Source organism: Anser brachyrhynchus, assembly GCF_964034855.1.
Source record: "Anser brachyrhynchus genome assembly, chromosome: 3".
Classification (NCBI taxonomy): Eukaryota; Metazoa; Chordata; class Aves; order Anseriformes; family Anatidae; genus Anser; species Anser brachyrhynchus.
Genome location: NC_137696.1, coordinates 119,126,945 through 119,148,750, shown reverse-complemented (window position 1 = coordinate 119,148,750; position 21,806 = coordinate 119,126,945). Strand labels below are relative to the sequence as shown.

Here is a 21,806-nt window from a genome sequence, read left to right as displayed (position 1 = left end):
GCTTGGCTGAGCTGTACTTGGTTCAGCTTCTCCCACGTGAGGACAGAAGGCAAAGGGAGAGGTTGGAAAGCTGCTGGGAGGGTGCCGTCGGGCGTATGGTGGTACATTAAAATCAAAACACTGAAGCTGTTTTCATGCTTCCTCTCCTTTGACAGAAACATTTGATTTGCACACAAATCAGCTCCTTAGTTGCTAGTTCTTACTATGGTTAACAGAAAAGGTGCCCAACCTGTGGGTAGGGCAAATCATACAAGGCTTCCCTCTTCAGCCCCTCAATCTCAAACAGTTTTATTTACAATATGAACAGAAACCAGATGCAGCACAGGACGTGGAAGCCAATCCCAATATCTATATTTCTGTTATGTAATTGTGACAGAGGAATTTGTGTTTGTATCGTAGGACACTTGGACAACCATCCATCACATTACAGGGGACCAAGGAGATCTCTCCAAAAGACCACGACAGGAAGCAGGTAACCATAACAATTCAGAGGGCCAGAAATTGTTTTCTGTCCATAGGTTGGGGAGATTCAAGAAGGAGGATGCCTGGAAGCAGAGGAGGTGAATTTTTCTGGCAGAGACATCCAGCACTGGGAATTCAGACACCACTGCTCTGGAAGACTGTCCCCCTAACTGCAGGTCCCCAGAGACGCAACATATTTAAATCTCACTTCCAGCTGAACCACCGAGGCTGGTAAAACCTTATGTCAGGTCGTTGGGAGCACGTGCAGCACAGAGCTGGCAATGAAGTTTGGAAACTCTCCTCTCCCCAGGTACCAGCAGCACCCTGGTGCAGGTATATATACAAAGGTGCACTGCTTCAGCTTTAATTTCAAGGACCTGCTGGCAAGAACCACCACCTACCAGTTCATCCCATCCTTTCTGTGCAGAATCCAAGGCACTGAGCAGCATTTTCCCTGGATCACTGCAGGCTACAGAGGCTAACTGCAGTTAATGTTTATGTGGGATCTTAACCTGCCCTCCTGCTTCCAGGCTTTTACTACCAGCCCAATCTGAATTTCTACTGGTGATCAACAGAAACGTTACCAGAGAGAAGAGTGGTGAATGTCTCCAAGCCCATTCACCCTCCAACTCCCAAGGTACAAGGGTGGGTCCTGTATAAACAGGTTTTTTGTTTGAGGGCACCCAACAAAGCAGAGCCTGACCTTTCCCCTTCAGAGGAACAGCAGGCTTCAATCAAATGCTGCCAAGGGTTGGGGTTATTTTCCCCTCACGCAGGTCAGGGTGATGCTTGAACTCTCCTTGCCTCAGCTTCCCCACCCACCCCATCAATCTCAGCTCTGCCCTGCCTGACAGCTGGGGCCACCGTGATTTACAGCAGCCTCCCCTGCAGCTGCATCTCCTCTGGGACTTTCTCTGCCACTAAGTGCCTCCGCTTCTTGGGCTTTGGGTCTCCTTCTTGGGACCATTTCAGTGGCAGAATCTATCCTCTTAGCAGGAGGAGGAGGAGGACACTTGCCAGATTGATGTTTTCACATTAAATCCTGTTTCCTAAGAGCACACTGCAAGCTAGAAGACATCAGGGTGGAAGTGGCTGAACTGTGTGTATTGTTTCAAAGTGCTGCAGTGTGTAAGGCATTTAAGGGCAGAAATGCTGTTGGTTTTGACCCATGATAATGTTGACATAAATAGGACTCCAGATAAGGGCTAAGAAACTACATCCTATATTACTCTATGGGAATAGTAAGGGTTCCTAGGAGAACAGTCCAGCTATGTTTAAGCAGCAATTTATACTCTTGGGCTACTCCCAGGTGGTATAAAGATTGTTATCAGTGCAGCCTCACTGCTGTCAGAACTACGCTACTTCACCCTTGAAGATCCAGCCCATTAACTTTCATAACGCTAAACACAGTAAACTACCAAGAAAAAGTTCCTCCTTTCCCTTCTGCCAGGAGACACCGAGCGCTGACTGGCTGCATCCCAGTTACAAGCACATTTTTCAATAAGGCTTCTTATTGTAAATACACTTTTCATTATTTCACAGCCAGATGAAGTCTGGCTACTATTCTGGACACTGTTTTAAAGACTAAGAGCTTTTATCAGGCTGTTCCAAGCCTGGGCACTAATCAGCAGAGTTGCTGTGATGGCCCAGAGCCCAGGATAAACCTTTGCCTGCACCTAATGCTCACTAAAAGAAAATAGCACCAGGGTGCTGCCAGGTAAGGTGGCCAGAGCATGGAACTGGATTTCCTCCACTCTTGTTTTATGCAATACAGCCAAGCTTGGCAAACCCTGCTCACTGTTTCCTGGGAATAATGGTGGTGTGGGTAGGTGAGACAGGTAAGGAATGAGTGCTGGTGTGGAGCTAGGCAGAAAGGAGAAAGACTGCACCCAGATTCTTCCCATTCATCTTTGAGGAAACTTTTGGGCCACAACCCTGCAGAGAGACCAAGGATGGGAATGGCCTCATTGCACCTTACAACATACACCAATACCCAGCAGACTATAAATTAACAGGAGCCAGGGGGATCCTCTGCAAAAGAAGAATCTGGTAGAAGAAGAATCAAAGAATCCCTGAGGTTGGAAAAGACCTCCAGGATCATCAAGCCCAACCATTAACCTATAACCTAGCACTGCCAAGCCTAGCACTAAGCCATGTCCCTAAGCACCACAACCCCACGGCCTTCAAATACACCCAGGGATGGTGACTCAACTGCTTCCCTGGGCAGCCTGTTCCAATGCCTCACAACCACTTCTGTGAAGAAATGTCTCCTAATTCCCAGCCTCAACCTTCTCTGGCAGAACTTGAGGCCATTTCTTCCTGTCCTGTTGCTTGGGAGAAGAGACTGACCCCTACCCTGCTACAGCCTCCTTTCAGGTAGTTGTAGAGAGCAATAAGGCCTCCCCTGAGCCTCCTTTTCTCCAGGCTAAATAACCCCAGTTCCCTCAGCTCATAAGGCTTGTTCTCCAGACCTTTCACCAGCTTCTGCCCTTCTTTGGACTCACTCCAGCACCTCAATGTCCTTCTTGTAGTGAGGGTCCCAGAACTAAGACGGTAGTTGAGGTGCGGCCTCACCAGAGCTGAGTACAGAAGGACAATCACTTCCCTGGCCCTCCTGGCCACACTATTGCTGTTACAAGCCAGGATGCTCTTGGCCTTCTTGGCCACCTGGGCACACTGACAGCTCATGTTCAGCTGGCTATAGACTGACACCCCCAGGTTTCCACCGGGCAGCTTTCCAGTTGGACCAAGCTAAAACAGAGGTGTTCCTATCTCAGAGGTCATTCTTGAAAACTGCCCTTTTTTTAAGCTATATTTTCCAGCCCCAAAACTACTTTTTTTTTTTTCTTTTTCTTGACATCATTGGTGATGAAAGAACTGATCCCAGAAAATGAAGAGCTGAGCCCAGAAAAAAGTGTTATGGTAAGAGCCTACAATCTTGTCTCCAAAACAAATTTCAGGATTTGAGTATCAACTCTTAAATATTTGCCGCAAAGGGGACACTATAAAGACAACCTGCCCTACAGAATGAACATGTTTAAATTATCAGCCCCTTCTGAAGGAATTATTTCTTCTTGCTGAGCCACTGATCATACAAACACAGCAATATGCTGCCAGTGTCTCATTAACTTCTGCTTGGGGCCTGTCTCTCACTGTCCAAAATTGGCTCAAAAACAAAAGGAAAAGAAAAAAGAATCCCACAGGCCTGCACACAACTGAAACGTCATATAAGCAGGTTTCTAGCTCAGAGAAATCACATGCCATGCCTCTTGCTAACGCTTTTGTTCTTGCAAGCTACTATTGGCTCTCCTTCTTCCCACACGAGTGGAAGCACTATGCCAGGCCATCTGGCACATCAAAATTTATCTTCAGATTTCATTATCCAACCCACTGACCCCAATGTTTCCTTCCATTGACTAATGAGATTAGCCCATCACCTCTTAATTGCAGCATTTATACCTAGTGTGTTTTACAACACCCAAGAAAACAAATCCCTAGGTTGTTTCACAGTGAATGAATGTAGTTCTGCTCTTAGAACAAGCACTGCATTTATAACCAGAGATGGGCACATACATCAAAAAAATTAATGAATGTACTTAGGCAGCAAAGTGAAATATAGAAAATATAAACACAAATGCAGTAATCTCAAACCATTGAGGTCAGCCTCCTCACTCCTGGGGTTTGTTTGGTGCTGTCAGAAGAGTGCAAGGAGTCTTATCTAGCATTCTTCATAGTAAGGGAATGATTGCAAGGATAGCAGCCTACTACATAAACATTACTTGAAAGGACACGGACAGAGTGGTATTCCAGGTCCCTATCTTGCCACCCTAGTAGGTGGCACTTCAAAAAGTGTCATAAAAAGACAGAAAGAAGGACTTACAGAATCATTGAATATCTGTTGCATATCAGCAAAGTGCCGTTAACTAAGTATAGCACAGGAGATGGTCTGGAAGTCAGGCTATCAGCTTTGCTGCTCTCCAGTTTAGTGATTTTGAGCAGGACATGTTTAGTCTAAGCTAGCTGTCTGGACCTTCTGTGGGTCAGTGGAGAGGAACCAGAAGTCCTGGGATGTCCCTCATCTCCAGATGTAGATGTAACACAAGTCAGATGGTGTATGTGCTATAAGTCCAAAGGAACAGCTTAGGTGAGATGAAGGTGTCTTTCGTGCAGTTAAATGAAACCGAATCCCACAGTCTGAGACTCAGTTTCTCCATCTGCAAAATGCTGTTGGTATTTATTATGGTAAAATGCCCATACAGCCATGAATGATAAATGCCATGCAGCTGTGAATTATTTGATAGATTTATTGAGTGTGCTTGAACATGTTACTTGGAGACCTGTAGCAAATTCAAAACTAAAGGGAGAAATGGGGGAAACAATATGGCTTTCTATAAAGCTAGAAACTTTAGAGTTAAGTCACGAACAAAAAAGCACCTGGACCTTCCTGCCTTGGAGGCAAACCAAGCCTCCAAGGTGTTTTACCTGCACCTCTACCTTACTACTGCAGGTTTTAAAGTTTCCAGAGCAGTCTGAAAAGCCTCACTAGAAACACCAGTAATGATTTATCACTGAAGCACTAGCATGAACAAGCCATCAGAGTGAGAACGAGACAGCCATCACCAGAGCACTCAGACTGCACGGAGCTTTACGCATGCCTGGGCATCCAGAGAGCTGGATGTTCCCCAAGCAAGACTCAGATGGACAGGAGTCTGGGAGAGCAAATTTCCGTTCCCTACCCACCAATTTCCCATATGCTCAATCTCAGTTTAAATACACCATCAGGCAGACATTTCCATGTCTCTCCCCACCACATTTTGTGATGTGCGCCTTCCACATCCCTCATATCTAAACTGCACATCCCACGGGGGATTGAGCACAGCTGAGCTTTGTTATCACATGAGCAGGCACTATTTACATGACAGCTTTTCTACAATGCAAATCAGGCCCATTGTCACCAATGGAAAAAGCCCTAAATGGAAAGTTATTGCCCTTTGATAGTCACTCCTTCAAGAGCAGAAAAGGGTTTTGACCTCACTCTTGCCCCAACACCACCAGGCCAAGTGTGCAGGGAAAAAGCATCAGACCCTCTCCACATCCATCAATGCTGCCGTTAAGCCAATGATATAGGGCTGGGATGGAGGAAGCTTCAGGCCCTGCAAGAAAGCACTGCTAGAAAATGGGCTAGAAAGCCCCAGGGGGTCATGCGTCTAGCGTGACTCCTTCCATATCCACCATTTTGTTGCTTGAGCTCCTTTGGCTAGCAGACCCCAAACTGTACCTCGTTACTAATCCCCCAACACTGACAAGTCTGAGAGGGGCTTGAAAAGGCAACTCTACATCCAGCAGGTGTGGATACTTGGACAATATCCTTCTCAGGGTACTAACAGCATCCTCCAGCCCTCACCACAGCAGAAAAGCAGTTTTCACCCAGCAGAAGATTTTTGCACAAAGGGACAGGTCTGAGTTGAAAGACAATTCTTAAATCTCTTATAATCAAGACGAATCAGTCTGGTGCTTTTTCAGAATCAGAATTGGTGCTTTTTAAGACAACAGGTAAAATTTGGACTAAGCACATCCTGACACTGCACTGGGGAGAAGAGGACAGGACTGGACACAGTGAGGAAGTAGATGTGTTTCACTCTACCACCTCTGCAAGAGAGTCATGGGGATGCTGGTGGAGGTAATATCAGAGCCCTATGTCGTCAGGCCCAGCTGCCAAAGGAAAGGATCCCACCAGCCCCAGCTGCACCTCTACTTTTCTCCAGGTCTTCAGGCAGCCACCACAGGTCTTACCGGCAAGCAATTTGCTGAAGAAGTGTCTCACCAAAAGCATTTGCTGGCAAACCTCATAAATGTGGATAAGCATAAATGTGGAGCATCGTCTGCTCCATTTGAGCTTGCTTTTACCCTTCGTGAGCTACCACTGCTTAGCAAATGTCTCCTGTCAGCTTCACCTGCCCCCTGCCAGCTCCACCCGCAGCCTCTCCCAAGCCCAATGCTGGAGCTGTTTCATGCTGTATTAATTCCATCCTACGAGAGAAATAAGCAGGTTCAGGCCTATCAAGCTGCTCCTCCACTTATTTTTTATTGTCCTACTTCTGCACTCAGTGTCTGTGAGAAGTGTGAGAGAATATTAATGGGATAATACAAACACCCCACAAACTCTCAGCACCAAAACTCTGTGGAAGTTACAAAAGTCCAGGTAATTATGGGAGCTCCAAAAATCAAAGAATCACAGAATGATTTGGGTTAGAAGGGACCTTAAAGGCCATCCAGTCCCAAGCCCTGCCATGGCAGGGCAGATCCCACCAGCCCAGGCTGCCCAAATCCCATCCAGCCTGGCCTTGGGCACTGCCAAGGATGGGGCACCCACAGCTCCTCGGGGCAGCCTGCGACAGGGCCTCACCACCCTCAGAGTGACAATAACTGCAAGGAATCAAGCTATAGCAAAAAAACACATGGAGACACTTGGGAGAAGTAACCAAAAGGGACAAGCAGGAAAACAGAGGCACAGGCCTACGGCCGGGCTCTCACAGCAAGCTCTGGGGCCGTGCAGGCCGGCACACACAGGAGGCCTGGAACAGTCTCTTTAATCACAGGCTCCCCTCACACTTGAACCAGGCCTGGGGCTACAGCCCCAGACTTCAGGAGACCCGTGGTTTGTGCCTCTAGTTTGCTTGATGGTATTTCATTTCATCGAACATGATTTCTTTCCCATGTGCCTCGCTCTCCCCTGTGCATAGAAATGATGGAAGCCTTTGGAAAAAAAAAAAAAAAAAACACAAAGTGAAATTCAGGGTGGGCATCAGTTATTTCTGACAGCAGTAAAACAACATCTGAAAAGGGTTTCTTTGTTGCTTTCTATTTCTTTTTTTCCTCTCCGAGTTGCAGCCTAGAGGGGGGAAATGAGAAGACAATGTCCCACCCAACGCCTGACTGACAGTGACAGGGCCTGGCTCTGTCACAGCGCGGCAGAAGTTGTGCTTTTTGGGGAACATTGTTTTTATTTCAGGAGAAAGGAAAAAAAAGAAGGAAATGAGTAATCCCAGAAGGAAAGGGACTGAATGCTTGCTCAGACTCCACCATGAAGAGATTGCTATTGTCAAAGGGTGTTGCATTGTTCTGGCCTTTCTGAGAAACCTTAAAATATATCCAGAATTTTAACAAGCACAGAAAACAGAGTGGTTTCTTCAGCTGCATCAATGTCCTATTTGAAGACTGGCTGGTGAAATACTACAGTTTAAAAGTATTAATTATCCTGATTAGCCTTTGTTTTTGCTAATGACTCGTTAAAAAAAAATAATCTGATTAATGAGGAGTGGGCGTAAAGAGAAGTCAACTCTACCTTATGTGAATAGCCACACTGCTTTAAATGGAATTACACACAAGTTAGGGCTCCTCACAACTTAAGCATTAGCCTCCAGGCTGATCAACAGCAAATTATTACAATATCTGGCCAGGCTCATTCTTTCCCTGGTGCCATTTTCCAACACTGTCCAGTCTGTCCTGCCTGCCAGCGTGCTTCAAGTGTGGACTTTCAGCCAGGAGTCAAGCTCCAGGCAAGACCTTCAAGGGCACAAGGATTTCCTTAAGGATCAGGAAAAGCTCTTAACCCAGGAAGCTGTTGGGATTATTCCCTCTGCATACGTAATGTGGTTGCATTTCATGGGAGCAGCTGGAACCAGACAGGGCTGTACATCTAATCCCCCAGAGCAGAGTGATCTCCAAAGGAGAAAAAATACATGTAACATAAATAAGTAGATAGACAGACAGAGTGGATCCCAAAAGGAGAACTTAAGGATGTAAAGAAGGGAAGCAAGCAGCACATGCTACACCAGCACAGAACTAAGTTCCATGGAAGGAACTTAACCAGGAAGGACAGAGAGAACCAACACAGGTCATGGGTGTAAAAGTTTGTCTGTCTTTTTCCCTCCGACAGAAGGAGCTATCTTCCTGTGACCAGATATTGGAGAGATTGATATAAAAGGGTCCGAGATGTTTTGATCTGTAGAAGAGGGCAATGCTGAGAGGCAGAAGAGGAACTTCTGTCCCACAGGTCAAACCAGCAAAGAAGAACTGTTTATCTCCAATACCCTGCAACAGGCACCTTCATCAGTTTTGTACTCCAATAGTTTAAATTAAGGGAAACGTTTAAAAAAATCACTTTATCGTTCAAATTGTGATACCACGCTGGCTGATCATCTTCCTTTTCACCCCCCAGCAGGCTTTTCTTGAGGAGGAACAATCACCACCAGCTCTACCACACTGATGTACAGCCGATGGGAAAATGCAGAGGAGTCTGGAGTGAACAAAAGGCACTTCAGGCCTGCTGGGGTCAGAAAGCATATCTGTACAGTAGATTGGGCTCTCCATTAATCCAGCTCTGTTTCTAATGAGGTTGGTTGCCATTACAGCAAAAGGAGGTCCATGACTTAATTTGCCAAGGGGACCATTGTCATGCAGCTTAGGGAGGCAAAATAATCTTATCGGTTTGAACTTGAACCCTGCCCTCCAATTATATGGACATTGTTAAAGAGAGAGAGAAGGAAAAAGTGATTTCACTTAACCAGCAAGACAAATGGATTGTCTGCCACCACACATGCAGCTTCCTGATAGACCTTTACACTCCATCAGCTAGATGTATGTATATTCCTTTGCCAAAATGCATCAACTGCTACCTGAGTACATAAAGCTGAACCAAGTCCCAGCCAAATGGCACCAACTACATTGCAGGGCAACATGGTGGTGTAGCAGAGCCTCTGCTCTTACAGCCAAAGAGAAGGACTGGACTGACAGCTACGGACAAGCAAACCCGAAGGGCAGGAAGAATTAGATTACTTTTTTCACCCCTTTCTACTGAACCTCTGCCTCCCTGCTCAGTCCACCAGCTCCCCTTGGCTGCAATAGAAGAGAGACTGTCCTCTTCTGGGAGTTCTGCATCCCACACAACACAGCTAAAACAAAGAACATTTTGGCAAATAACAGCCAGGCTTCATCTATTCTTTTTTTCTATACAATTCATTCCATCAAAGTTGTTTAGCTGAACAAAACCCAGCGCTATCCATTATTGTGAGGCTAACAATAAACTAACATGTGAGCACAGCGTGGGTCACAGATGTGTGTGCTTCATCATCAACTGTGGAGCCACTTCCCTGCTCAACTCACTTTTATAAAGCTTTAACCTCTTTGAGCTGGAATTCAGCTTGAGCACATAAACCAGGAAGCAAACAGTGTTAACACAACAGAAGCAGCCCCTTTACAAAGGATGCATGAAGAGACTGACGTGCTTTGGAAGCAGGCAGATCAACAACCTCACTTTCCAAGGGGATACCCACACAATGAAAATCCAGAGATAAATTAAACCGGACAAATCCCAGGGGCTCCATTTTAGTGATATCACCTGCACCAGAGGATCTTTGTGCCTTTGAATAGGCACATTTACATTTTTCTCCTGTGAAGGGACAGAAACAAACAAAAACATGGAGGGATAATGCCTTCAAACCTCGTTTAGAAAGGGGTCAGCCCTTAGACTGTATTCAAATTTGTAACCCAATTTTAAGCACTGTTATCTCATCCCAAATGAAGTAACCCTCAAAGTGTGACTGCTCTAACAAAAAAGTTATGCAAAACCAGACCCTTCTTACAACTGCACTTCATGGGTTCAGACTGTACCCACCAACAACTGGAAGCTTGCTATCATATCCACCCCTAGTAGTTTATATTGCCTATAAAACCTACGTGTAACATTGCACTTTCCTAACTGTACAGGGTCTGGCTGGGATGGAGTTAAGTTGGTTTTTTGTGTTTTTTTTTTTTTTTTTTTTTAAACAGCTGCTTATATGGTGTTGTGGTTTTGATTAGTGACCCAAACAATGCTGATAACACACTGATGTTTTAGCTGTTGCTGAGCAGTGTTTGCATAGCACCAAAGCCTCCTCCGTTTCTCACCTTGCCCCTTCCCTAGTGAATAGATTGGGGATGCACAAGAGGCTGGGAGGGGGCACAACCAGATAAATGACCCAAACTTACCAAAGAGGTATTCCATGCCATATAACATTATGCTCAGTGATAAAATGGAGAGGAGGGGAGTTCAGGGAGGTCAACCAAATTTTGCTTAGAAACTGCTCGGAAATATCAATCTGCCCATGAGAGGTAGTGACAAATTGCCCCTGCCTTTTGCCTCTGCAAAAACATATTTTGTTTTCTTTCTCCCTTCTTCCACTTCTCCTTCACTTGTTAAATTATTTTCATCACACCACATGAGCTTTCTTTCTTTTACTCTTCCTTTCCTCTTCCCCATCCCACTGGAGGGGGAAGCGGGCAAGGAGCTGCATGGCGTTTAGATGTCTACCAGGTCTAAACCGAAACACTTAGCTATGTGCAACCATAACGCTCGTCTTAAACCCTGCAGTCCATTTGCAGATGTGCATTACAGTATTGGAGATGGAACTGTGGGTCAAGCGCCAGCAACCACGTATTTCTTCCTGCCTGCCACAGCTTGAGAGGGTGGGTAAGGGGCATTGGCTGCTCCTGGAGGCAAAAAATAGATCACGAACAACCTCTGAAACATTTGCTAGTTCCTAGTGCCCCAAAATGGACAGTTAGAGCTCTTGATGCTAACCTCTTATATTCTCACCTGTGCAATGCAGATAACACCCCAGCTTCTCCTTCCAGAAGGGCTGGACAGGTAACTACATCCCTGTTTGCCAGCACTCACAGCAAGCAGAATCAGGTTTAAATAGCACATGGTAAATAAGGCCCTGGGGCCATAAGGAACCTGAAGGATAAAACAAATGTTCAAGTTGGAGGCAGCTGGCCTGTGCACTGAGCAATACAAGAGTCCATGGGGGACAGGAGGTGGAGAAACAGTAATACACACTCATTAAAGAGTAACTCAGTGTAAATAATAAAATGCAAACAACCCGAAGGGATGGATTTAAGTAGCTACCTTAATTTTAGCATTTCCTAATTTACAATGCTTAATTTACATCTTTAATGCAGCTTTTGAACATTAAGCACAAAAGATAAACTTTTCCAAATCAAAGGAGAGATTTTTGTCCCATAGCATCTTACAGACATCGTCAGGGCCGCAGCAGCACTGCACTCACAGGCCCCACACAGACCACAGAGGTAAGAGGTTTCCCAAAGGCTGGGGCCCAAAACTGAACACAATCCAGCTACAGCAGCTCAAGTTACCACCTAGCAGCCTAATTGAACTGACAGTCTGCGCTCTTGGCCCAACACAGCTTCAAGGGAAAACACGCGAGCCAAAAGCCTTTGCAAAAACACAGCAAACGTGGGAAATTAATGCCACAAGTAGCATCTGCCATAGAGCGCCCTTAGTAGCAATGCAGAGGAGCAAGCAGTAAAGGATCACAGCTGAGCCCACAGGTCCCAGGCACAGGATGCAGGTCACCCCAGCCCACAAAACAATACCAAAAAACAGGAAAAATCTCCCCACTGCCGTGTTTGTTTTTATATTTACTTGTAGGAGTAAAAGCCCATTTTAAACCCTTGAGGCTAACACAACACATGTTGATAATATCATAGCAGCAAAACCACAAGCAGAAACAATCTGATAGCGGATGAAAATAAAACACGATCACATAGGGGGTCTCCAAGTAGGTGGTCTGAATGGTCCTTGGTCGATAAGCAGCACCATCAGGTACCTGGTCTGTCGTAGGACAGCAGAACTCATCTGAAGACAGCTCACGCTCACACCCTTGACATTTTGATGCTTTTGTGGGCTGCTAGAGGAGTGACGAGTGTTTCTGCTGGCACCTGGTATGTCAATACCATGTCAAAAGGTGACACATGAATGTAGTTATGGAAGTTCTTTGGTTGTAGGCAGCTGATAAAGCTTCTTGTGCTCCAGGTCTCTAGGCTTTCTCTCAAATTGCTATTAAAAAAAAAGAGAGTCTTTGCTTAAATCTTTCAAACAATGTGGGATACTTCACCCACATGTGTATGCGATCGTCCCTGCCCACCACAACTAAAGTGCTCAGACAACATCTACTGCAAATTCTTCTGCAGTATGCTAGATCCATCTGTTAGCTCATGTACACTTCTGAAACCCTACCACTCAGAGAGTTCCCCAACTGCAGGTCCCACACATGCTGCTCCATCTTCATGCCAGGATCCAGATAGTGCCAAGAGATTATTGTACACCAAGCCTTAACATCCAAGGAAACCCCACCAAAACCGATACCACAGCATTCGTTAATTCCATTCAAGGGCACAAGATATATTTGAAAAGCCCCACTCAAGGTTTATTTTACTGTGCAGCTCAGAACAGCCAAACCATCATTGCCTTTCTGACATGAAAAGACACGCAGTGGGTTCCAGGCAGCCAAACATTAAGCATCCCCGAAAGAGCAGACATACATATATTAATTACTGCGAACAAGCTCATATCTTTGGTTAGTGAGCTGAGCCAGGCATATTTGGATCAGCCCAAACCCAGACTGAGGGAGGCACAACTCACTATCTTTCCTCAGGCAAAAAGAGCAGCTAGGTAACTAATAATAACAGGTAAGTTGAGTAGTTCTCTTTAAAAAGTTCTCAATTATTACTTCTATATCAGATTTAATCAGCAAGAAGATGAGTTGGGATTAACTACTGCGCACCCTACAAAGCAAGTCAGCAAACTTGCCTAACAGCTGAGCAGAATTTGGCCCTTGCCTGGCTGGGATTTTTGTGCTTTCTTCCAAGGGAAAACAGCAGTACCTTATCAGTGAGGCACAGACTAGCAAGGGCACAAGGAACCTCGTAGTATCACCAACCAACCTGACCAAAAATCCTCTGCGCTACTTCTAGCAGCACATTGGGCCTGTTCCTGCAGGCAGCCATGTACTTACCAAGAGTCAGAAAGGGACTGAGTCTGTGAAGGTCTTGGGCACCTAAATAAAAAGGAATGACAGGGGGAAAAAAAAATAGAAAAAAGAAAACGCCACCACACATCACAGCACACCAGGGCAGTTACTTCAAATGGTCCCCCACAGGGACTGGGATTGCTGTCTTGGATCAGAAAGCAGAAAGTTCAGTCTCTACATGCACATACATGCCAAGCATGAGCAGCAAGTAAAACACGTAAACAGCCCTGGTGTTGACCACCTAGGCGCAGCACACTTCAATTCTCAGTTCTGAACACCAGGCAGTTTGGGAGACCAGGCCACACTTAAATTAGCATCAACAAAAGGATCAGAAGTGCCAAGTGTAAAAATGTAAGCTCTCTGCCCAGAGACCAAGCTTATTCGGTCCCCCACAGCTTAAATTATTATTTTAGCATCAAAGTATCTCAGTTGAGAAAGTGTTACATTAAAATTCCCACTATTTATTTTTTGAATTGAACAAACGATTTGTGATTTATGAAATCAGCTTTCAGAGAGTCTTAAATGAAGGAACACATTTTACCTGAGGACATAAACATTTGCTTTCTTTAATTCTTCAGCATTCGTATCCCTAACAACACAGACGTGGGATGAATGCTGCAAGGACATTTTGCTGGAATAGACCGTGCACAAAACAGCTTCCTCTGGGTACTGATAACCTGGGACATTTATTAAAAGCGTATGGTTAAAATTACCATAGCGTTTTAATTTTTTTTGTTTGTTTGTTTGTTTTTAATAATACCAATTAACTGAAGTGTTCCCAGTACCGACAAAGTTTCCATCAGTGGATCAGTTTCTGGGCCACAGCATTTAGTAGGTACTGCTTAACCAGAGCCAGTCATCACACACTCGGGATCCCTGGGGACCCTTGGCCCCTGCTGACAGCCCTGATGGCAGGAACAGTGGATTTCCACATGATGCGAGCCAGATGCACACATGTGGCTCTTCAAAACGGCACACCAAGGCTGGAAGTCATTGCATACACAAGGTTTCACACAGACCCCTCACGAGACGCCCTGGCACCCACAGCAACCCCATCTTCCTTTCCCCTGTGGTGCCTCCTGCTGCTGGGGGCACAAACACAGACCTGCCACTTGCTGTGTGGCAGCAGTGACAGCAGCACCTCTCAGCACAGCCCAGGACCACAAATACAATCAGAAACACATTTCTATTCCCAAAACTCAGTTCGGTCCCCTTTAGCTGTGAGTAAAACCAAGCTGAACATTGTGAGAGTCAGTTCTCCCTCACAACATTATAAGCATTGGGAAATCCCTGGTGTTTTCTGGAGCGTGTCTCAGGACAGGAGCACAGAGCACATAAATCCTTGCCTAACAAATTTTGTAGACGCCCACAAAGCAGCATCCCTGCTGACAAACTGGGGCAGCTCTGAGGCACTGAGGCAGCCCCAGGTTTGTGCTTCCAGTTGACATCCTCCCATTGATTTCCTCCTCCAGCACTGCTCAGCTCTCTGCCCATTGACAGGCAGAGCTGCAGACAAAACCCAACGCACCTTCCCCTTGGGAGAGCTGCTCAGCTCCTGCTGCCAGAGCCTGACGCCCTCCTTCAGCTCCCCAGGCCTTGCTGACACAGCGCACCACGCAGTCACGTCTCCAGGACGTCATCAGAAGAGGCCCAAGCTGGTTTTTAAGTGGCTTCCGCGAGGTTTTGGAATTTGTCACCTCCGCAAAAGTAGAATTTCTTTGTCCCAGCACAGACCTCCCTCAGCCCACACAGCTGTGATGGATGGGCTGGATTATAGGGCCTCCAGCTGAGGAGGAAAACACTGCCTGGGGCAGCAACCTCCTCGAGCAGCAGCCCGAGGTCCATCCAACCTCATCCCCCAGGGCCCTTCACCAGGAGAAGGTACGGAGGTGGTCTGGGTTCGGCCCAGCCTTTAAACAAAGTCCGAAATGCGTCTGTTTGCCCTTGGGGTCAAAAGCACAGACCTCATTACTGAGTTACACCACTGCACTGAAAGAGAAATTGTATCTGCCTTTCTCTCGAAAATCCCCCGTTTGCAGCTTGCAACACGTGGAAATCCTGTCCCCATGCACCCCCTTGACACTATCGACCCATTCAGCACTCCAAAACCAATACCAAAGTCTGACTAAAGCCATTCAGAAGCTGTTAGCATGTAGATTTGGGTGATAATTTGGTGAATGGGCTTGTCAAACAAATTGCCTTTATTGTGGACTGATTAAACGCAATCAGGGAGAAGAGCCTTTCCCCTCCCAACTCCAGCCCTCAGCAGCTCCAGCAAACACCCTGAGCCAATTAGCAGGGAGGTGGCAAAAGCAGCTTTCACTTGAAACCTGCCATTCCTGGGGGAAAAAAGAAGGAAAAGAAACAACACATCACCAACAAAAAAATCTTTGTGCTTTCAAAGCCAGGAAGAGCCTCCAGGGAAAGCTCCCGAAAGCTACCCAGGGCTCACCTGCAGGGCGTGGATGGAGTTATCAGGATTCATCTGGCTCCCTGCCGGGTCAGCTCCCTTAAGCAAAGCGCTGCTCAGATCCTGCTCATGCCAAATATAATGCAGAGAACATAAATATTAAAGTGGGCCTGGGGGGAAGCGACTCTACCGGGGCTGTTCTTCCTACAGCTTTATGTCCTGCAGCTGGGTTCCCCTGTGTCAGAAAAGGCACGAGTCCCAGTCAAAGCTATTTCCATGCCTAGAAGCCTAAGTTTTTGGCGTGGCTCCCTGCAGTGGATCCTCTGATGTCTGCAAAGAGTAGAGTTCACAGAATAGCCTTTTCTGCTCTGCTGTGGTAGTGAAGGGATCTGTCCCCACTAAGATGAGATTCATAGCAATCAAGTAGATCTGATGCCACTGCTGTCCTATCCAGAAATTAGCTAATGAACAGGAAAGTTACGGCAGGAGGTGAAAGAAGTGGAGCAGCCATGGCATCATAACCACATAAAGCCTAATTCCCTGCAGGTATGCAACTGGAAATTAAATGGCCACCGTGGCTGGTGGTGGGGAGAGCAGAAGTCGACGTGTGTTTGCATGATTTATCTGCAGGGCAGTGAAAGGAACCCCATGGCTGGAGCTAGAGACAGCGCATGGGGTATGAGCAATAGCTGTTGGCTAAACTTTCAACGCCTGCATTTTCAGTTAGCACCAAAGACTGGTCTTGGCCCTATTTTCTTTAACCCTACACTTCTAAGAAGTGAGGTCTGTGCTCACCAGCTCCCAGGGCCTACACAGAGTGGCAATGGCACAGCTCCCTCTGGCAGGGCAAGCCACTGCTTGGTCTCGGACCCCGCCCGCAAATAGAAAAGGGCCAAAATAAAGGTTTAATCAACCAACAGGGATTTCAGGGAGTTCATTTCCAGGGCTAAGATTAGGATGCAGTGTTTTGCAGTTAAAGCACGGGGAGCTGAAAGACCAGCCTCTTGCCCCTACCCCATCACAGTCTTCAAGCGTCACCTTGAACATAAGGGGTATGTGACACACCATGACACTGAGTCCCGAGCACAAGAAGCAATCACAATGAGATTAGATCAAGAGCCCATACTACAAGCAGCCACAGAGAGAAAGCCCAGGCCTTATTTTTTTAAGAAGTGGCTGCAAAGTGCCTGGTTACTCTGCTCGCTCCCCAAAGACCTGCTTCCTACCCCCACACCGTCCTGCAAACGTCAATGTTTAAAGAACTATTAAAGAAAACAACTCCAAAACTCTCCACATAGTTCAAATACTTCACTTAAAAGGAATTTTAATTCTTACATCTCGGATTGCAGCAGTCCCCAGCACGACACGCACTCGCGTTCACGTTGCGGTGTTTGAGCTGTGCAAACAGGAGGGATGGAGCTGCAGAGTGAGACCGTGAGCTTTCAGGCCTGGGAGCCACAGAGATGGAGATCTCTGCCTCCTCTGCCTGTGCTTTCCTGTGGGCAACTCAGTTCACCATGCTGGGCCTCCGCTTACCCCCTCAGGGGGCTTTTCCATGACCTATGTAAAAAAATCCTCCTGCAGCCAAGAGATGCTTACCTTGAAGACCCTAAACTGTTTCTTTCAGGACTGGAGCTACGTAGGCTCTTCCTACCCCAGCAGCAGCTCCCAGCCATGCTGAATCAAACCAAGCTGAGAAGCCAGAGAAGCTGTGTGGCTGAACGAGGTCTACAGGGTTTAAAAAACATTATTCTCCAAAGAGCATCAGTTGCTCTTTAGGGACACCACTGCTATTTGCAGCCTGGAAAAGCCCTTCCATCCCCATGAGCTGTGTCATCTCCTTCCAACAAGTGGGCAGCAGACAAACTGCTGCCGAAACCTTCCAACGGATTACATCAAGCCTTGTGTTCCTCAGCAGCAGTGATCAATATCCATTCATCTCCTTGGGATGCAATTTGTGTTTCATCTGCTCCATCTCTAGGTGGGCATATGGTAGGGTTATAAGGTTCCCCCAGAACCTTCATCTGCTCAACACCATTTGTATCATCGAAGAACCCTGAACACCCAGAAGTATAGAAAGTATAGAAGTATAGAAAAAGCAAATAAATGGCTAGAAACCATTATGGTCAAAGTATGATAAAAGGCTACCCCCTTCCATTCCTTATACCAGCTAACAATTCATATGTAGGGGTAACAGTAGCAAAAAAAAAGCTCTATCATGTAGGAAGAGTTAACACGGCTGCACTGCCGCTGCTGTGCGAGCTCTTAGCACTGAAACTTGCAAAATATTTTGGGGCAGCATAACGTGTAATTTGGGATACCCTGTACCTTCCCCTACCCCCTTTCATCTTGTGGCTACACAGCTCCTGAGCGTGCAAGGCAGTATTAGAGCTGCTACACAGTGGGTACAGCCCTTTCCTGCAGCAAATTATGTTTCCTGTCCCATAAGGTACAGTCAGTCCAACATGAGTGGGGACACTTGCCAAGCCTGCTATTAGGAAACACGGCTTGGACCTGGTGGAAGATTTCAATGCTTGTGGGAACACACGGAAGGTTGTGTTGTTGGGGTTACAGACCCTGCATTAGAGTATAAAATTGCAGTGCAGGTACACAGGGTTAGAAACCACCCCTCTTGTCACAAAGCATGGCAGAACAGCTGAATGCTGCAGAAAATTTGATTTTGTTTTCAGTGTTTTGCTTTTGTTTTTAAGTGACAGCATCTGCCCCCGGTGCCAGCATCACCAAACCTAAGGAATTCGCGCCTGCTGCTCTGGCTGTGTGGTGCAGGCACAGCGTGAAGCACCCTTGCTCTGGGACACCTCCGTGCACTTTAATGCTTATCCCTTGGCCTCGCTGGGAGGAACTGTATCTGCACTGTAGAAGGACCAGTGCTTCTCCCATCACAGCTCTTGTCCCTGTCATGCCCACTCCACGCACCCCTTCTGCGTTAAAGTGGTTGCAATGAGGAGCACAGAGAAAGCTCATTGCCAAGAAGGGAGGAGATAAAACACTCTCAGTTCTTCCCATTCAGAGGCAGATCTGCCTTGAATAGCAGCCCCCAGGACTGTCCTGCCTCCAAAGGAGACTGAACCACAAGCAGGTCAGCCCCCTTCAGCTTCCCATTAAAAGACTCCAAGCTACTATATATACTTTCCCCCACTCTTTGCCACAAGCTCCTCCTTTCTAACACAAATCTCACAGCAGCACACAGACACGCGAGCTCCCAGGAAGCGAGCAGCAGTGTTGTGATGTGTTGAAACCACAGTCCGGTGAGATTCAGCTCTTGCTAATGACACTTTTTCCATTAGCAAACTGTAATTGGCAGCTCTTATCTGCTCCTGCAGTTTTGCAACACTCACCTAAAGGACATGCCAGGCTAGACATCACATTAGGTCACAAAGTTAGGGCAGATATCCCAAAAGCAAAGCGGCCCCACTAGCCATTCCTGAGCAAAATAATCACCCTGCTCAACTGCAAAAGGAGACCTGGTAGGTTTTCATTGACTCATACACATATCCACAAAGAACAGATGCAGAAAGCTAATTTTAAAGTAGCTGAAGCAGCTGCACATAGTTATAAAACTTACACAGGACTCCCCACCTTCAAAGCACTGTGTATTTAACTGCTGCGCACAACTCAAAACAAGTGCTATGAATAGTTTTAGTTTCCTATTTTACAGCATATTTAGAAATGAGACACATCTTATCCTGCTTTAAGCAATCACAGGCTGAGTATAATTCATTGTGTGCAGCTAATGCCTCCTTTATCTGAGTTTGGGACTTTTGGAACAGTCAGGAGCTTTATGCTAACAGCAGAGGAATCTGGCCCATTACAAAACACTTTAAATTTCAGCATTAGCTTTCTGTTACATCCATGACCATCCCGGTCTCCTAACCTAGCTCTTTTCACTCACTCCTCAGAGAAAGGCAGCACAAACCCAGCTACAAACAGAAGTTAACACAATTCCCATCCTTGTTCCCAAAGTTACTCTGAACCAACTCTGCTGAAACAGTTTTGCTACGGGTTATTGAGGCAGGCTTTTAACAAACTCAAAATCCTCTTACAGAAGGATCCTTTCCATCAGATTACTTTAAAAGGATTAAAATCGCTCCCTGCGTAACTCTCCCAGATCTGCTCACGTCCACTTTCCTTGTGCTGTCCCCGCACGCTGTAACAAGAGCTCCCGGCTGGGTCAGCACTTCTCCCCTACCTGAGAAGTCTGCCGAAGTCCTAGCAAAGTTGCTGCAAGCTGTCAAGCACATTAGTCCTACGAGAAAGGCAGGGGTAGGAAACACATCTGGGCAGCACATCCTTAGGTATCCTCACGGCTTGTTTTCTTCCAGAGAGAAGGAAAGAGCTTTCTGCCCCAGTCCGGCACTCATCGCCCGGAGAAAACTCTTAGTCCCATAGCTTGGAAGGATCGCAGCCAGCAGCCAGGAAGGAAAACCACTCGCTCGCACTCACTCACACACACACACACATCCCTCGGAGTGAATGAATCCGACTGAGTGAGGCTGACGAATGAGACAGACCTACCTGAGCCTTGGCGGAGGTCCCAGGGTCCTAAAAGCCATCGCTTTTTCGCCCAAATTTGCTGCGGGCTCCTCACGTGCAGCTGTCCAGCAGCGGCAGGGCAGGGGGGTGAAAGAGCTGGGGGGGCTCCCTGGGGGGTTGTTTTAGAGAAGTCGCTGTTATTTCAGGCACCCTGGGGTCTTTCCTCTCTGGTGCGGACGGACAGAAGGATGGGGCAGTGTTTTCAAAGGAGGGAGCCCGGGACAAAGCATCTGAATTCGCGTGGATTTTTGGAACGATGGGCACTTGCTGCTGCAGTCAGTGTGAGAAGTGGTGTCCTGCCAGACTGGTGACAGGACAACTCCTCAGATATGCCCAGCCTTACAGCTGATCTCCCGGTGGAAGAGATTTTGCACCGGCATCACTGGGATCAAACCCTCCTGGATCTCAGTGCAGGACTGGGGCTGGTGTCAGTCCACATATCCAAAATCCTCCGTCCTTTTGAAAGCAGCCAGCCCAGCCAGGCTTCCTCTATCCCCCTGCACCCCTCTTCCCTCCATCAAGCTCAACAGAGGATTTTCGTGCAGTTCATAACCTCTTCAGAACAGGAGACCTGTCTCCTGCCATAGCCACTGCTTTAACCTCCCACTTGCACGGGCTTAGCTGCTAACACAAGCTCTGCTCACCCTGCAGAGTCAAAAGATGGCTCCAGCCCACCTGGAAGCACATTCAGTACTTTATTTTACCTGATCTCCATCCATACACTGGCAGCATCAAGCCAGCTATCATCGCTTGCAAGAGCTGCATTCTGGGGACATTGAGGTGGACGGACTGGTAGACCCTGCTCTCGCTGGGTACAGGAAAGAGATCCTGGCCTTGCTCATCTGCATTAGCAGCATTTCAGGCTTTGTGTATAAATAACAGACATAACTGATACATGTAGGCTAGAGTAGAGCAATGGTGCAGAGAACGGGCAGATGGTTTTGATGGGCAAAGCCAACATCCATTATCAGCCTGGGTATGCACACACAAACCCGCAGAGCAGCACGGTGTGGGGCTGCCAGGGAAGGTGGAGGCAGGCACACAGCTCCTGGACAAAGCTGCACCTTCAACCCACCAAAAATAACCAGAGGGAGAACATCCAAGGAAAAAAACACAACTGGTTTTTACTTTTCTGTCCTGTTCGCCCACATGGAACTAAGCCAAACTTTCCAAAAACTTTCACCTCAGAACTGAAAAGCACAAGGGGCTTCAGCCCAAACACCTCTATTTTTTTCTTCAGAGCTGAGTGCCCTTGTAAAGAGCTTCTTATGCTGAAGTTTCAAACAATGTTTCGGCTGTTCTCAGACGAGAATCAGACCGGCTGTCAGATTATATGTGAAAGACATTTTCAAGAGCACTACCATGAATACCACATTCATTATTTCCACCAGAAACCCACCCCGGCCTGTGCGCTAAAAGCAAACTGAAAGGGAGCTGTAAGGCTGTGGCCCTGTTTGCCTTCTGTCCGTACAACCACTTGTTCAAGTTCCACCCAGCCACACTGAGGA

The 21,806-nt window shown here is 46.8% G+C and overlaps 1 protein-coding gene across 8 annotated transcripts in view; it reads right to left on the bottom strand.

Moving 5' to 3' along the window:
• EVA1A (eva-1 homolog A, regulator of programmed cell death) overlaps nt 1-21,806 on the bottom strand; it is a 204,712-nt gene that overhangs the window by 182,433 nt on the left and 473 nt on the right. For 2 of the 8 annotated variants that reach the window (XM_080584932.1, XM_080584936.1), the window contains exons 1-2: nt 19,955-20,255; nt 12,132-12,361 (exon numbers count right to left, since the gene is read on the bottom strand). Coding sequence is in view for 2 of the 8 variants with exons in the window: in XM_080584925.1 (XP_080441051.1) it covers nt 19,955-20,054 (100 nt within the window). In the remaining 6 variants the exon portion in view is untranslated. Of the gene's footprint in view, nt 1-11,098; nt 11,240-12,131; nt 12,362-15,786; nt 15,807-19,954; nt 20,256-20,280; nt 20,416-21,806 lie in introns of those variants that run through there. The other 6 variants (XM_080584925.1, XM_080584929.1, XM_080584931.1 and 3 more) reach the window with 5 other exon arrangements.